Below are 17,662 nucleotides of genomic sequence, written 5' to 3'. Positions count from 1 at the left end.
AAGTTAGTAATTCCTCAAGATCATAGATTTTGCCCTATACCTGAGGCTCACAGAGACTAAGAGGCAATGGATTATACCTAAGGCCAATGGTCAAATAAATATTCCAAAAGGGCCAAAGAGAGTCAGACTATCCTGTATAATCCCTGAATTTTCTGTAAACATTCTTGTCACTTCACAACAACACAAAGACTCAGTCTTCTTATTTAAAAAATACGAAAGGAGCCATACTTAACTCAGTTCAGCTACGGTATTTTGTTTCTTTTCCCTTGTGCTTTCCAATAAACCTTTCTATTTCCAACTGAGTCTGAGCATCTTTGTTAGTCAAATGTTTTCATTCTTGAAAATATTGAAGAACCTGCAAACTGTGACCCAACAACATCATCGCTCCTGCATCAAAATGGTATCGTATTTCCTGGTGACTTCAATTTTTCCTTTGTTTAATATGCACTCATTTGAGTTTGAAACTTGGGGTGGTGGTCATACAACCAAGTTTCTTAACACTTCATAAATAGTCTGATGTCATACTTTTGTAGAGAAATGTTTCACATGACAGCAAATAATATTTTACTTTAGTTTTTACAATATTATTTGAAAGTAAAATAGTTTTGTTTCAGCAAATGTACGCCTAGGGAACACTTACGTTGTAATATGGGCAACAGAGAAAGTTGGATGCTTGCCTTTTAAAAAATGTAATCAACAACACTGAAAGCAGGAGATCCAAAAAACAATAACCAAATCAAAAGGAGGCAAACTGAGAGGTGAGGTGTGAGTGGAAAGGAACCTGGGGACACTGGTGGAGTGAAGTGACACTGGTGGTATGACTGGTGCTAGAACATAGTATACCTCAAAGTAAACTATAATTATCTTTATAAATCATGATGACTTGCTTTAATTTTTTTAAATAATAAAAAGGTTGGTTCAATAGTAGGACTTTTCCTGAACAACTCAGCTGGCATTTTGTTATTATCATGTGGCCAAGAGGATGAATCTTGAAGTCTCATTGGTCTTTTCCATAATCCTAACATAATCTTTTATTCTTGGAGCTGCATTTCTGAGGTGATTCACTCATGTCTGGGTGTTGCCTCAGTTTCCACATATGGGTACTTCAGGGCTGGTGACTTAGCAACTTCTTTAAATTCCACTTTGTTATTTTAACTTCCTAAAAATCTCATTCCCAGAGGCCCCTTCCTATCTGCATGCCTGCAACATACGCCATCTTGAGATTTCACCTTGCTAACACAAAAAGTATTTTAAGACTGTGGTGAAGTTTTTGAAACTAAGATGTTTCAATAGTCTACCTGTTAAATGAAGATACATGTTTAAATGATGTTATATTTCAGGTAGGGCTTTATCATCTAGATTTTTAAATTAGTCTTGGTTTTAAGACACCAAGCTTTACTTTGCAGCTTTGAAGTATTTGCTATTTTGTTTAAGTAACACTTTGATATTTGTTTTGTAGTGATTCTCATATTTTAAATCTTCCAAAATCAAAAATTATAACAAAAAATTCTTGGTCGCTTAAAGGAAAGGTAAATATGAAAAGTCTCAGACAAATGCTCCAGAATATAGACTTGCTATAATACTCAAGACAAAATTGTAGTGCGTTTGAAAAACTAAGCACTCAAAAAGGAATATTTTTATTTTCAGGAAGATGAGATTTCCTTCACGGACTAAACAAACTAAACATAAACTTCATGCTTCTTAAACTGTATGTATATTTTACTTTTACAGATTTTAATAATTCTTCCCTTTGATTGATGACCCATAGCAAATGGGTCAGGGTAACAAACGCAGGTAAGGTGTTTGCCTTGCAAGTGGCCAACCCCACTTCAATACCTGGCAACCCATATGGTCCTCTGAGCCCACCACCCTTGAGCGCCGGGCTAGGAGTAAGCCCTGGATTCCACCGGATATGGCCCAAGCCCCCCCAAATTAAAAGATAAAAATAAAATTAAATTGTCTCTCATATGTAACATAGACACTAAAATCCAAGAAACTAAAAATTTTGAGTTGCAATCAAATTAGGCACTCAAAGACATTATAAATAAATAGCAAAAGTAAAAGATAAAGAGAAAATCCTTAAAAGTAGCACAAGATAATGAAGTCATATCTAAGGAAAGCCTTCATAAAATTGTCAGCTGTTCTTTCAACAGAAATAATATAGGTCAGAGGAGAATGGCATAATAAATACAAAGTGCTGAATGGAAAATGACCTTTAACCAAGAATATTCTATCCAGCTGGGTTATTCACTCAGATTTGAAGGAATGATAAAAAGTTTTCAGACAAACAACAGATGAAGGAATTTATGACCCCTAAAGTGTTTCTGTGAGAAAGAATAAATGGACTTCAATAAAGGGAAAAAAACCACTTGTAAGTAATAAGTTACCTTACAGCTCAAAACAAAAATACTTAGAAGAAACAATTATGAAAAGGCAAGTAGAACCCACTTACTACTATAAAGGTAGATATAAAATATCAGTGAGAACAAGTGAACAAAGGAAGAAAGGTAAACTGTAATAGCACCCAGAATTCACATAGAAAACTAGAAATAAATTACAGCAATAATTTCCCTTAAAGCTAATGAGCTAAAGCTGCCGATCAAAAGGTACAGAGTAGCTGGAGAGCAGGAAACAAAATCTAATCTGTTGTTTACAGGAAACCCATTCAAGCTTCAATGAAATATAGTTTCAAAGTAAACAGAATAACCATAAAGGTAAATGCCAGCCTAAGATAGAGACATCCATATTTATAACAAAATAATGATTCACACTGAAAAGGTAACAAACATCAGGAAGAACATTATATAAAAAAGGATCAATGTATCAAGAGAATTTAACACTCATTAACATATATTCACCAAAGGAACATAAAGCAGTTGCCTAAAGAGAGACATTGACAACATACAAAATATTAACAGAGGCCTGTTGAAATTGGTAAAGCTATTAGCAGCCTATTTTTACTAATGACAAATAAATTATATAGAAAATAGATAATAAACAAGAATCTTAAATGAGGAGTCAAGCTAGTTGTCCTTACTAGGTATTTTCCAGCATTTCTACCCTACCAAAACAGAATTCACATTCTTCTTTAGTACACATGGAACACTCTTAAGGATAGACTACATATTAGAGTACAAAACGTAGCAATAAATTCACAAAGACTGAAAGTCATAGCAAGTATATTTTAATAACAATGGAATAAAACTAGACTACAGAAGTCGGAGAGATGGTTCAAGGGCTGAATGCATGCTTTGCATATGGTAGCTCTGGGTTCTATGCCCATTACCACAAGGTCCTGCAAGCACTGTCAAGAATGTTGCTGCTTCAACAAATAAAAACAAAACTTGAATGAAAACAGATATCTGGGGGAAAAAACTCAAGTATATGGAAACTAAAAACAGGGTACTGTTTTAGTATTGGGGCAACAAGGAAATCAAAGGGGAAATTAAATTTCCTGGAAACAAATATGAAGATATGAACTATTGGAACATATGTAACACTGCACTGCACTGTAGCACTGTCGTCCCATTGTTCATTGATTTGCTCGAGTGGGCACCAGTAATGTCTTTATTGTGAGACTTGTTACTGTTTTTTGGCATATCGAATAAGTCACACGTAGCTTGCCAGGCTCTGCTGTATGGGTGCAATATTCTCGGTAGCTTGCTGGACTCTCTGAGAAGGGCATAGGAATCCAACCGGGCTTGGCCTGGGTCGGCCTCATGCAAGGCGAGCACCCTACCGGCTGTGCTATCGCTCCAGCCCATATGTAACACAACAAAGACAATATTAAGTGGAAGTTCATTCAATATGATTTGCTGGAGAAAATAAATACAATCTGAATTACACAATATAAGTTCACACCTAAATTAACAAGAAAACAGGATTAAAACCCAAAGACAATAGGAGAAAATAATTTAAAAAATTACCAGCCAAAAATCTAAATATAGAATTAAGACTTAAAAAGATAAGTGAGGGGATATAGAAATAGTACAGTGGGTAAGGCGCTCGCATTGCATGCAGCTGATCTGGGTTTGATCCTTGGAATCCCACATGGTTCCGTGATCTTGCCAGGAATGATCCCTGAGTGCAGAGCCAGGAGTAAATCCTGAGCATCACTGAGTGTTGTGATCACGCTCCAAAATAAAAGGACCAGTGAAACCAAGATTTGGTTCTTTGAAAAACTGACAAGCTCTTAGGTAAACTCAAAAAAAAAGAAAACCCTAATAAGACCAGAAATGAAAGGTGGACGTTATAATGTACACCACAGACAAAGGATTATAAGAAACTACTGCACTGAAGAGATAGTACATGGGTAAGGTGCTTGCCTTAAATGGGTTCAATCCCTAGTACTGCATATAATGCCTGAGCACCATCAGGAAGGAGTGGTCCCTTAGCACAGAGCCAGGGGTAAGCACATCCTAGTGTGGCTCAAAAAACAAATACAAAAATAATAAATCATTAACCTTCCAAGACTGGATCGGGAGGGAGTATACAACTTAATAAATCAACTACAAATAAGGATACTAAGACAAAAGTGTCAAAAAGTGTTGAAAGTGTAAAAAGTGTCTCCAAAATAAAAATCCAGGGCCAGGTGGTGTTAAAAGAAAGTTCTATCAAAGATGCTACACTAGCACGCGACAGGGACAAATGGAGACATTACTGGCACCCGCTCGAGCAAATCGACGACTAACGGGAAGTTAAGTGATTAAGTGATCAAAGATAACGATTAGCAATATTTTTTACTGAAGGAAAGAATTAAAGAAAATAGAATTTTTCCAAACTATTTTTATGAGGACAAAATTACGAACGCCAATGGCAGATAGGGAAATCACACACAAAAAGAAATCTACCAACCAATATCTCTGATGAACAGAGATGCAAATATTCTAAACAGAATCTTAGTAAAACTAATTCAACAATTTATTGGAAGGATCAGACATTATGGCCAAGTAGGAATTATTCCAGGGAAGCAATAATAGTTTAACATGTACAAATTAATGAACCATATTGCATAATCAAAATTAAAGACAATCAAAATCAAATAATTGAGGCTGAGGAAAAGGTTCAAAATGTTGAAGTGTATGCTCTGCATGTGGGAGACCCAGTTTCAATCCTGGCACCACAAGAAGCAACACAAGCACCAAGCCCAGAGTAGTTCCTGAACACTATCAGATATATACCACCTCCCAAAAAAAAAAACCCTCAAATGGTCTTACCAATAAATGCAGAGAAAGCTTTTGATGACTTTCAATATATGATTATGATAAAATAGAAACTTTCTGCAAGGGGCAAGGGAGGTGGCTGAAAGTGAGGGTTCTTGGGGATCTTGAGGGAGAGAGGTATGTCCTGAATTGTGGGCGTGGTCTTGGAATTATGGCCACATGAAACATTAATTAACAGTACTGTAAGTCAACAAACATAACACTTTCAAAAAACACTTAACAAAATAGAAACAGAAGAAACATAACAAAGTCCATACAAAACAAACCCACAATTAACATCATACTCGAAGGAGGAAAACTTAAAATTATTTATCTAAGATTAGGTTCAAGACAAGCATATTCACTCCTCTTGATTATTATTCAAACTAGTACTGTAAGTCCTGGCCACAGCAGTTATGAAATAAAAATAAAAGGGATCTATATTGGAAAATAAAAAGTTAAACTATCAGTATTTGCCAATGACATGATTATATATATACATAATACCCTCAGGATTCCACTTAAGCGACAGAATACAGGTCAATAATCCCCATTCAAATCCTAGGCACCACATATGGTTTCTGAAACATTGTGAGGAGTGATCCCTGAGCACAGAGCTAAGAGTAAGCCCTGAGTACCAACAGGTGCTGGCTCAAAACCAAAACTAGAATCCACTAAAAACATAGTAAAAGGGGCTGGAGCAATAGCATAGCAGGTAGGGCATTTGCCTTGCACACAGCTGACCCGGGTTCGATTCCCAGCATCCCATATGGTCCCCTGTAGCATTGCTAAGATTAATTCCTGAGTGCATATTCATGAGTAAGCCCTTTGCATCGCCAGGTGTGACTCAAAAAACAAACAAACAAACAAAATACTAAAATTCTATACAGTAAAACTTGCAGGTTATAAAATCATATATAAAATTGTTAAATTTTTATATGTGAATAATAAACTATAAGAATAAGAAATAAGAAAACAATCCCATTAACAACTAAATAAAAATTAACCCTATAAATTAACTTAAGAAAGGAGATGAAAGATTTGTACATCTAAAAACAGTAAGCTGTCATTCAAATAAACAGACAATAACAAATATAAAGATATGGGGGCAGACCAATAGTACAGTGGGTAGGGTACTTGCCTTACATATATATAGTCAACCTAGATTCAATATCAGGCACCCCACCTGCTCCCCCAAACCCTACCAGAAGGGGTCCCTGAGCACACAGGAATGTGTAAGCCCTGAGCACTGGCAGATAAGGCCCCAAAATAAAGAAATACAAAGACTATATGACTGAAACCTGATCATTAACGCTTTGTAACTGTGTATCTCATGGTGATTCAAAAAAAGAAAAAGAAATATAAGGATATCACACCTTCTGGAATTGGAAGAATTAAAGAGTATTCCAACTGAATAGCCAAAGCAATCGTGAGAAAATTTTCCTTGACTTTAAACTGTTATACAGAGCTACAGTAACAAAACAGGTTGGAATAAAAACAAATGCTAATGGAATGTACTTGAGAATCTAGAAATAAACCATTACATATGTGGGCAGTTAATTTACAACAAAGGAGACAAATGCATAAGAAAGAAAGGAAAATGTCATTTACAAATGTTGATGGGAAAACTGGGTAGTCACTTTCAAAAGAATGAAACTAGATCACAAACACACAATGCACAAAAGTTAACCCAAAATGCATTAAAACTGGAATATCAGACTTGAACACATAAAATGTGGAAATCACTTCAAGATACCAGTTTCAGTGATGTCTTAAAGACTTTATTCCAATAGCATGGAAAATTAAAGCAAAAATGCTATTATAAGAAACTAAAAGGCTTCTATACAGTGAAAGAAACTACTGTTAGTTAACACAGACATTCTACTAAATGGAAGAATATATTCAGACATCATACATCTGTCAAAAGGTTAATATCCAAGATATATAAAGCACTCACAAAACTGAACAATACAAACAACTATATCAAAAATGGAGAAAAAATGTTTTGTATTTATATATACTAAGTAGGAAATTATATATATAAATATAAATATATATATATGTTGTATATATATGGAGGACAACCTTTTTCCTACCTAAGAGTATATTTTCTAGGGAAAAAGTTTTCCCTAGATAACATTAAGAGAATGCTTACTAAAAATTAAGATAATGATTATTAAATTTAAATATATTTAATTTAATATTATTAACTGTGTGTGTTGGGGAGAATCTTCAAATGGCTAAAGGGAGTGTTCTTCACTCTGGTGTTTTGGGTTCAGTACCTCTGTACACCTTGCCCCTGATCACTGCTGATAAGACACAAAAATTAGCAAAAAAAATCTGTCAGTACGAATAAATGCTTTTCAACGTCATAAAATGACTTAAATTTTGCTCCCTCAGTCTAAAGCAATTTTTCTTCTTTTGGAAAAAAAGGTTTTCTAAATGTATGAATATTATTTATTATATGAGTATACAAATATTCATGCAATATACATATAATAAAATTATGTTACAATTAAAGAGCATCTAAACCAATCAGCAAATCCTGACATAACCCTTTACAATGGTAAAATGTTTTATAATGTATTGGTCAAATTTTCTGTTAATAAACAGAACTGATCTTATCTATACCAAAAAAATGCTCAATTTTTGTTATCTTGTTCTTGAGGAAACTTCTTTTTCCTTTTACATTGTATTTTAAATAGTTTATTTTTGTCTGGTCACATATTTTGTCTGGTCACACAATAGTTACTCCCTATCAAATGCCACTCTAGAACACATTGGTCATCCCAGTCCCTTCCCATTGCCTCCTGACAGCTACTGTACTTTCTCTTTATGTGGATTTGATATTCTGAACCTTTCACATAAATAGAATCATACAAAACATGGAGAAAAAAGCTGAAGAGATACTTCACAAAGGAGGACATACTTGTGGTTAACAGGGTCTAATTTCATCTAATATTTATCTCTAATATCAAGAAAATGCAAATCAAATCTACAATGAGGCCTAAATGTCTGTTTTGCAAAAATAAGTTTTAAACTTATGAACATAAATTCAAATCCCTATTTATATACTCAAAGCATGATACAGGCGACTGCTGTCTACAATTCCTGATACTAAAAGTGACTTCTGGCTGCTCTGTAGCCAGGTGCATGTAAGCACAAAAGGAGTATGATACCAGTAAGGACCACAACTGAAAAAGAGATGCGAATACCATGACCAGGAAGCATGATCCCTGGAGAGTATCTGTGTGAGCATCACAGTGTCTGAAATTACCACCAGATCATGTATGCCTCAGCTGAAGAGTGCAACTTCAGCTGAGAACATGTGCAAACAATGCAACCAAAGGAATGCAAGTATTGGTGAGTACTTCTGCCAAATAGGCGAGACTGCAACCTGATGTGTGATCCTCTCTGAGCAAAACACCTACAAATGAGTAAACACCATAGCTAGTGCATAATCATTGGTCATAGTAACAATAACAACAGTAAAGTGAAGGGGGGGAACACTTTTAAATTACAATTAGGGTACGCTAGAAAGCTTGTACAGTGGGTAAGTTTCTTGCCTTGTATGAAGATGACTCATGGTTGTGCCTCAGCACACCATATAGTTTCCTGAGCACTCTCTTGAGTGATCCCTGAGCATCCCTTACTCCTTACACAAGAGTAAGACCTGAGCATCACTGATTGTGGCCCCCAAACAAAACAAAAATTATGATTGGGGGCTAGGGAGAGAGCATGGAGATGTCCCCCTAGTACCAATGGTCTATTTCTAGAGGCTCCCGAGCACTGCTGGTATGGCCTTAATGGCCTCTAGCCCTAGAAGGCCCCGTAGTACTGCAGGGACCCTACTGAACTGTATTCTCAGGCCCTCGCATCAACTATTCAGTCAGGTTGCTGTGGGGGTCCCTGAGACACTCTAAGCACTGCTTAGGAGGATCCCTCCCCTCCCCCACAAAACCCTCTTACAGTTAGATACTATCTCACATCAGGAAAACAATCTGATTAAAAAGGAGTCATATATATGAAGTTGAAATGGTACAGAGGCTAGGATGCTTGCCTTGCACATGGCCAACTCAGGTTCAATCCCTGGAATCTCATATGGTTCCCAGAACCTACCGGGAGTGATTTCTGAGTGTAGAGCCAGGAGTAATCTTTGAACATCACAGGGTGTAGTCCCAAAATAATTTTTAAAAAGGCCAGAAATAAGTGTTTTCATAGATGTGGAGAAAAGGAACGAACGCTCACCCACTTTAGGTGGGAATATGAACTGGTTCAGCCTCTATGGAAGGCATTATTAAATTTTACTGTTGTTTTGAAGCCACACACAGTAGTGCTTAGAGCTTACTCCTGGCTCTTTGCTCACAGATCACTCCTGTGGACTCAAGGGACCACATGGGGTGCTGGGGATTAAACCATGGTCAGGAGCCAGAGTAATAGTACAGCAGGTAGGGGCAACCCAGGTTTGATCCCTGGAATCACATATGGTTCCCTGAGCCATACCAGGAGTGATTCCTGAGCACAAAGCCAGGAGTAAGCCCTGAGGACCACTACGTGTGGCCCCAAAACAAAATAAACAAACAAAATATTATAGGGGCCAGAGAAAAAGTGCATGAGTTATGGCACTTTCCTTGTACATGGCTAACCCTAGTTTGATTCCTGGCAATGCAAATAGTCTCCTGAGCACATCTGCTGTGTGTAATCATAAACCTCAAAAACATTACAGATTCTGGGTTATACTCTGTTTTTACTATGATATTTTGGACATTAAAATTAGTACTTCCCTAGAGCTGGAGATGGAACCCAAGAGTTAAAACACTTGCTCTTTGTGCGGCTACTTTCTCTAACCCTGGAATGATCCCTAAACAGAGAGCCAGAAACAGCCTCTGAGATGCATCTCATCAAAAGTAATGCTTTCCAGGAACTCCATTCTGGAATTTCCTATATCCCAGCGCCAGGTACATAATTATTCTTCTTTATAGCTATCTCCTCACTCATATTTCCTAAATTATTTTACCTCACATAAAAAAGTAATACTTTCCAGGTAAAACATTATTTGTGTTCAAAAACTTTGGCTAGTAAGGAATTGTATGGGTTCTTAATGCCACTATAGTTAATTTTTCAAAATAATTAGTAATTAAATATCTACTACGTCAGGCATTACATTAAAAACTGAGCATCAGGAAGACTAAAATGAGACTAATTATGTTCAGAGGAGCAAACATTAATATAGAATTGATAATGCTAAATACTCAATATAATTCTTAAAATCTATAGAGCATGTTCATGTTTCAGGAGTGGGAGAGAAATGAGAAAGGAATGTGTTTCAGCTTTAAAACATGTCTTCCTATGGGTGCCTAGGCAAGGACTCAAAGGTCTGTACATGCTTTTTCATGATCCCGGTCTCCACATGGTTCCCTCAGCACTAGGATCAACCCTGTAGCAGGCTCTTCCCCCCACCCAAAATACTGTTTCCCCAAAACAATTTAGAAGTCTAGGTAAATCTTTCAAAGCCTTTAGCTTTTTTACCTTGGTTTGAAATACAATTCTGGGGACACCAAGGGATGACATTTATATATGTCTCCTGATGCAGGTACTAGGGTATTCATGCCAATTTCTAAAGGAGTGCACATAAAAATAAGCATATAAACCCTTTTCTATTAAGAAGGAACCTAAAACCAAGAAGATAAAGTCAAGAACCAAGATGGTATAATTTGGATAAGGGGAACTCTAAGGTAGGGATAGATGTATTCTCCACACCTAATATATGACAAAGAAAGAAGGGGATTTGTTTCATGAGGGATTCCAGATAAATCATTTTTTATTACCTTGAGGACTCCAGCACATCAGCAATGAGAACAAAATCGGTAACCAGCAGAACAGTAAATATCCCCAATTGGTAGAGCAGCTACCAGGTGCAGGGAAGGAGTATTGCAAATATGAGAGGAACTCACCTACTTTTGCCCTTTGCACTTGTGAGCCTGGGTGAAAATTCCTATAGTCCTTCCCAAGTACCTGAAGGTGGCCAGGGTCCTGTTACATGCTGGGGAGTTGCATACAGGAGGCAGGCCAACACAGTTCCACATCACACTCAGAAGCCCTGTAAGGTAAGCATTGTTTTCCATATCACTGACGAGAAGATTGACTCATTAACGGAATGTATCTATAAACAAGGCAAGGTTTATTCTTCCAGTTAAGCCTAGAAGATATTTCAAGTTTATTCTTTTAATTAAACCAGTAATTTTTTGTTCCTGTACTATATGTGCAAACTCACTGAAAAAGTATTCTTATTGAGCCTAAAACTCGAGACAATAAAAATGAAAAGGTCCTATATCCAACCACAGGAAAATGTGCCCCAATTAAAACCGGGGCATTTGATTTCTGTTTTGTTGTAATGAGACAATAAATATGCAGGTTGCTTTTCAATTGCTTTATTTCACTTTACATTTTTCCATGCATGGGTAAAACTATCATTGACAGAAAGAAACTTTGTCTAGGTGCAAAGGCAATCTCCAATTAGAAGCTGGTAACACAGAACCTACCCGAAACATGGAACTTGCATAAGGTTCACAGCAAATGGAACAGTAAAAAGCATATCAGCAAAAAGCAAGGGAAGAGAAAACAGCGGGTATCACAGTATTAATTTCAAGGAAAAATGGCAGGAGTTAAGGCATAAGGCAAAATTCATCATGGTGGTCATGGTGATTTGAGAGCTCCCCCATAAGAATACGCAGACAATTCCTCAACTGCAGCTCCCTAAGTTTTCTCCTGATTTCTCTCATCTCCTCCATGAACATTTCCATATCATCTCCATCTCCACCCATCCCATCATTGACCTGCCTATTTGGTATGGCCCATCGGAAATTAGGGGCAAGTCGACGCGCTGGTCCTCTTCGATTATTTCCTGCTGCCTGGTGGCCTTCGCCCCCTGCCAAAGGGCGGTCTTCCTCTCCGTTCTGCATCGGCTGCTCAATTTCTTCGTTCTCCTGGTGGGCATGTGCCATGCTGAGACTCTTTTCTCCTGCTGGATTTCTCTGATCTGAAGCTACACACAGGCAGGGAGAGAGGAGGAACGCGTGAAACACGGATCTGCCGCCTTCGGCATCCTGAACTTTCCCCTGCACCTTGGCAGCTGCGTGTCCGCCAGGGGGCCTCCGATTTGAGCCCCCTCCCTCGCCCTCCCCCGAAGCCCACCATTTTTCCCTTTCCCAGGGTTCTTCTCCAGAGCTCATCAAAATGGAGGACGGTAGAAGACGGCTGGGAGGGGTCTCCGAGTGGGCCATCCCTGCACCCCCGCCCCGCCGTCCCCGGCACCGACCTGGCCTCTCCTGGTCGTCTCCTCCTCCGCCCGTTTCTCAGCCAAGGGCGCCGCCGGGACTGCGCCGCTGGGACCCGCAGACCTGCAGAGGGCCGGGCAGGGGGAGCAAAGGGCAGTCACCGCCCGGCCTCTCCCGCTGCCCTCGCCCCACGTTTTTCGCTCCATCCACCGCACCGTTCTCCTCCGGGCATGCCCACCATTTTTTCCCAGAGAAACTCGACGGATGCTCGCCCCCGCGCCCCTCCTTGTTAGTGGCTGAGGACCCTCCCCTAGAATTTTCTCGCCCTTGCGCCCACCCAGCTCCGGAGGCGCTAGTTGTGTTCCCAAGAAGGCTGGGGGTGGGGTGAGTGGCGGGGTTGGAGAAACCCGGCTGGAATAAGCTGCACAGATTCCCTTCGTCAGACTGGGGGGGGGGGGGGAGGGGGGGGCGGGGGGAGGCAGGCTAATACCACCCGTGTCCTAACACTCGGGCACCAGGGCCCTTACCTGCTTGGCTTTCCCCGGGCCTGATGCCAGCCCGCCGTGCGCTGGGCAGCGGGGAGCTGGTACCCAGACGGGAGTGACGACTGCACCGAAGGTTGCGTCGTTCTGCAGTTCTCGGTCACGTGAAGGCCCCGCGTCACCGCCTAACTCGCCCCCAACTCCCGCGACCAGTGCAGCGGGAGCCCCTACGACCCTCCCCCTCGAGCACGCGCAAAGCCATCCGCCCCCCACCCCCAGCCCGCGCCACCAACAACGAACAGAGGCTGCCCCAGCGCGCGCTGCTCTGCCACTCAAGTTGTTTCTCCAATCTTAGGTCCCACAAGTAGCATCACCTCCCAGCGGTTGGAGTGGGGCCCATCTCTGCTTACTAAGGAGGGTCTGTAACGTCCTCCTCTTTTCCCACTCTCGGCTAGGCCTTTGCTTTGCCTTTTCTGCTGTCTCGCTTCTTCTCTGCAGCCATTTGCTGCCCGCCCTTCATGTCCTATTGCATTCTGCTGTGGCACAGCCACCACTACTTACCAAGTCCCCTAAAGTCAACCCCTTCTAGAAAAGTTAGAAAGAGAACTAGGGTGGAGAGAGGGAAGAGTATTTGGCAGAGAAAGGCAGGGAGATGGAGTGGGCTGTATATTTTTCTACTTTTTAAAACTTCATGCTGCAAAATAGTTTTTTTTATTTAATTTTTTATTTGTTGGCTGCGTGCAAGGCAGACGCCCTACCCGCTGTGCTTATTTTTTTATTAGTGAAACACCATGAGGTACAGTTATAGACTTGCAAATTTTTGTGCTTGGGTTTCAGTCACACAATGATCAATTTTTTATTTATTTATTTTTTTTTTGTATTGGTGAGACACTATGAGGAGGTACAGTTGTAGACTTACAAATTTTGTGCTTGGGTTTCAATTATGCAATGATTGAAACCCATCCCTCCATCAGTGCCCATTTCCCACCACCACTGATCTCAGTATCCCTCCCACCCCCACCCCCACCCCCATCCCACCCTGCCTCTGTAGCAGGGCATTCCCCTTTGTTCTCTCTCTCCTTTTGGTTGTTGTGGTTTGCAAAGGAGGTATTGTGTGGCAATCATGTTTGGTTTACTTTCAGCATGCTTCTCCCATCCTGGGAGGATCCTCCCAACACCCTTTATTTGGTGCTCCCTTCTCTATCTGAGCTCCCTTTTCTCCTAGCATGTATGGCGCAAACTAGTTTTAAATTAGCGTTGATTTTGAAAAGGAATATGTCAGTCTGAAGATTATAAAACGGCATTGTTTAAGCTCACCACATAGAAAATATTTACTTGGGGCTCCAAACAATATCAACATCTCTTTTTGCTTTCTTTTAATTTTATTTTGAAAAAATGGAGAAATCTTCGCGAGTACAGTTGGTATTTTCAAAATAATCTGTAAGCTTCAGCGAGAAATACAGTTATAAGATTATTGGCCATTTAACATGAATTTATGCGCTATTTTTGATACCATAGTTGTCTTTGGAGAACAGGAGCCTTTTATTCCCAGTTTTCTTTTCACACCTCCCAGTCAACCCCTATTAAGTGTCTCCTTTGAATGATTTCAGAAGTTAAATACATGATATGCATAAGTTTATTTCAGTTTTTAATTGAATCACCGTGAGAGACACAGTTATGAAGTCGTTCATGATTTTCAGTCGTACAATGTTCCAACACCTGACCCTTCACCAGTGCACATTTCCTGCCACCAATGTCTCCGGTTTCCCTCTTACCCTTCCCTCTCCCAACCTGCCTCTATCGCAGACACTTTTCTTCTCTCTCTTTTCCCCCTAGTCTTCCTTTTTCACACCGTGATTTGCAATACTGTTACTGTAAGGGTACCATGCATATCAACTTACCTCCTTTCAGCACTAAGTTCTTGTCCAGAATGTTCATTTCTAACTATCAGTATCATAATGGTTCTAGCGCTCTCCTAACTGCACTTACCCCACCTTCCCTTTATGACAAGCTTCCTACCATGGACCAGTCCTTCTTTCCCTTGTTTCTATTATCTTTGGGTATTATTCTTACACTATGCATATATATATATATATATATATATATATATATATATATATCACTATAATCCTGCCTCCGCGCCTGCCAGTCCTCACCGGGGTCCCTTGGAGGAATGCGGGTTGAGTTTCCCTCTCCGCCCTGAGCACAGCCCCAACAGCTGAAGACCTCCAGGACCCAGCCAAAGCCATGCTGAGACCACTCTCCACACTCTTGGACGAGGAATTGATAGAGGAACCCAGGTGTGCAGGACCGGGGCTGAGATCTCCAAGCCAAGGTTTGGGACTGGGCCTCTTCCACCCAGCTCGCCCACCTTCCAGTAGCTAGACAGTTACACCTACCAACTGCCGTGTAACCCCATCAACGGCTAGGATACGGAGACTCTAAAACCAAGCTCCTGGAAGAGAACAAGACAGAGTCACCTGCCCCCGCACCTGGCAGTCCTCACCGGGGCCCCTTGGAGGAGGGCGGGTTAAGTTTCCCTCTCCGCCCTGAGCAGAGCCCCAACAGCTGAAGACCTCCAGGACCCAGCCAAAGGCATGCTGAGACCACTCTCCACATGCCTGGACGAGGAACCAGCAGAGGAACACAGGTGTGCGGAACCTGGGGCTGAGATCGCTTAAGCCTGCTCGGTTTGGGACTGGTTCTCCTCCACTCAGCTCCCCCACCTTCCAGTAGCTAGACAGTTACACCCACCAACTGCCGTGTAACCCCATCAACGGCCAGGATCCTAAGACTCTAAAACCAAGCTCCCAGAAGCATTCGTGGCCGCGCGACCTCTTATTCTCTAGTTCTCACTCTCAGAGAACCTGGCAGGCTACTGAGAGTATCATACCCACCTATATGCCTGACTGGAACATCTGTAAAGGTGATTAGAGGCTGCCCCAAAAGTCTCCATCCCTCTCGGAGAGCCCGGCAAGCTACCAAGAGTATCCCGCCTGCACCGCAGAGCCTGACAAGCTAGCCGTGGCATACTCGATATGTCAAAAACAGTAACAATGAATGGTTCCCATTCCCCTGACACTGAAGGAGCCCAAATATGTCATCGGGCTACACTAGCACATGACAGGGATGAATGGAGATGTTACTGGGCCTGCTCGAGTGAATCGATGAACAACAGGGTGATAGTGATAGTGATATATCCCCCAAATGATTGTGATCATTCTATGTCCCTCTCCCTCTGACAAGTTTTGATGTGATTTGAAAATTGTGTAAATTTTGTATTTGGACTGGAGCAATAGTACAGCAGTTTGGATACTTGTCTTGCATGCAGCTGGCCTGAGTTCAATCCCTGGCACCCTATATTATTCCCCACCCAAGCCCTCCAGGAGTGATCTTTGAGAGCAGAGGCCGTAGTAAGTACTGAGTACTGCCAGATACGTCCCAAAACTAAATAAATAAAAGGTATGGAAAGCAAATAAACTTGCAACTGAAACTCATCTTGAGGAATGTTCTGTTCTACAAGATGATATATCTTTAAAAAGTCACAGGTAGAAAATAGAAGTGTCTCAGTATCTGTCTGGCAAACCATAATGTCCGAAAGGAGAGATGGAGAAGAAGAGAGACAGAGAGAGAGAGACAGAGAGAGAGACAGAGAGAGAGACAGAGAGAGAAGAAAATGCCTGCCTTTCAGGCAAGCTAGGAATGGGGGATGGGGGAAATGAAATTGGTATTGTGGTGGGAAATGTACAGTTTTGAAAGTATGGGTGTTGGAAAGTTGTATGGCTGAAACCTGAGCATGAACAACTTTGTAACTCTGTATCTCATGGTGACTCAAATTAAATAAATAAATAAATAAATACATTTTTTTAAAAAGGGATGTCCCAACTTATCTATTAGTATAAATATCATTTACATTATGTGAAAATATAGAATTAAAGTAGTCCTTCTGGTCAGAAGAATCAGGTATTTCCACAGAAAATCCCTAAAGGATTATTAACACTACACTGTAATAACTTTGTCCTCTCATTGTTCATTGATTTGCTCGAGCTGGCACCAGTAACATCTCTATTGTGCGATTGTTATTACTGTTTTTGGCATATTGAATACACCATGGGGAGCTTGCCAGTCTCTGCTGTGCAGGTGGGATACTCTCGGTAGCTTGCCAGGCTCTCCGAGAGGAGCAGAGGAATCGAACCCTGTCGGCCTCATTCAAGGCAAACACCCTACCTGCTGTGCTATCTCTCCAGCCCAAAGGATTATTAAATAGGAATATAACCCTAGTTTCGTTTTGCCCAAATATAGTGAGAATTATAAATTTGAAATGATGAGACCCCCACTCCCACAAGAACTAATCAAAACACACCAAAAGTCTGATGTGAACTGTTAGTGGCAGATCCTTTACACAAGCGAGCTACAATTTGTAATGCAGGGAATGAATCTTATTAAAATTAATTTTATCTGACATGGATGGAATAAAAGGAAATGGAGTTATCTTTAGAAATGTGAGATTATTATTAAAACAATTAGTAAGTTTTGGTTGTGATAAAGGATCCAAAAGATTTGTATGTACTAAAGCAAGACAGGAAAAATACTGCCTCTAGTTTTGTATCTACATTCCTATGCAATATATTACCTTGTTAAACTAGCCTGGACAATGAATAAAGGAAGAAAATATGCCTGGTACATACATAGTTTGGGATTT

At 40.4% G+C, this 17,662-nt stretch overlaps 1 protein-coding gene across 1 annotated transcript; it reads right to left on the bottom strand.

Annotated features, from left to right (window-relative positions):
* Positions 1 to 11,616: 11,616 nt before the first annotated feature.
* BEX3 (brain expressed X-linked 3) lies at positions 11,617 to 14,917 on the bottom strand. The gene is made up of 3 exons (XM_056124128.1): positions 14,862 to 14,917; positions 13,006 to 13,285; positions 11,617 to 12,235 (listed from the first exon to the last, which is right to left on the bottom strand). Exons 1-3 carry the CDS (start codon positions 14,915 to 14,917, stop codon positions 11,867 to 11,869), a joined length of 705 nt encoding a protein of 234 aa, XP_055980103.1. The 3' UTR covers positions 11,617 to 11,866.
* Between the last annotated feature and the right edge of the window lie 2,745 nt (positions 14,918 to 17,662).

This window comes from Sorex fumeus, unplaced genomic scaffold, assembly GCF_029834395.1.
Source record: "Sorex fumeus unplaced genomic scaffold, SorFum_2.1 ptg000050l, whole genome shotgun sequence".
Taxonomy (NCBI): Eukaryota; Metazoa; Chordata; class Mammalia; order Eulipotyphla; family Soricidae; genus Sorex; species Sorex fumeus.
Note: the sequence above shows the minus strand (reverse complement) of the source record. Positions and strands in the feature narration are given on the sequence as shown.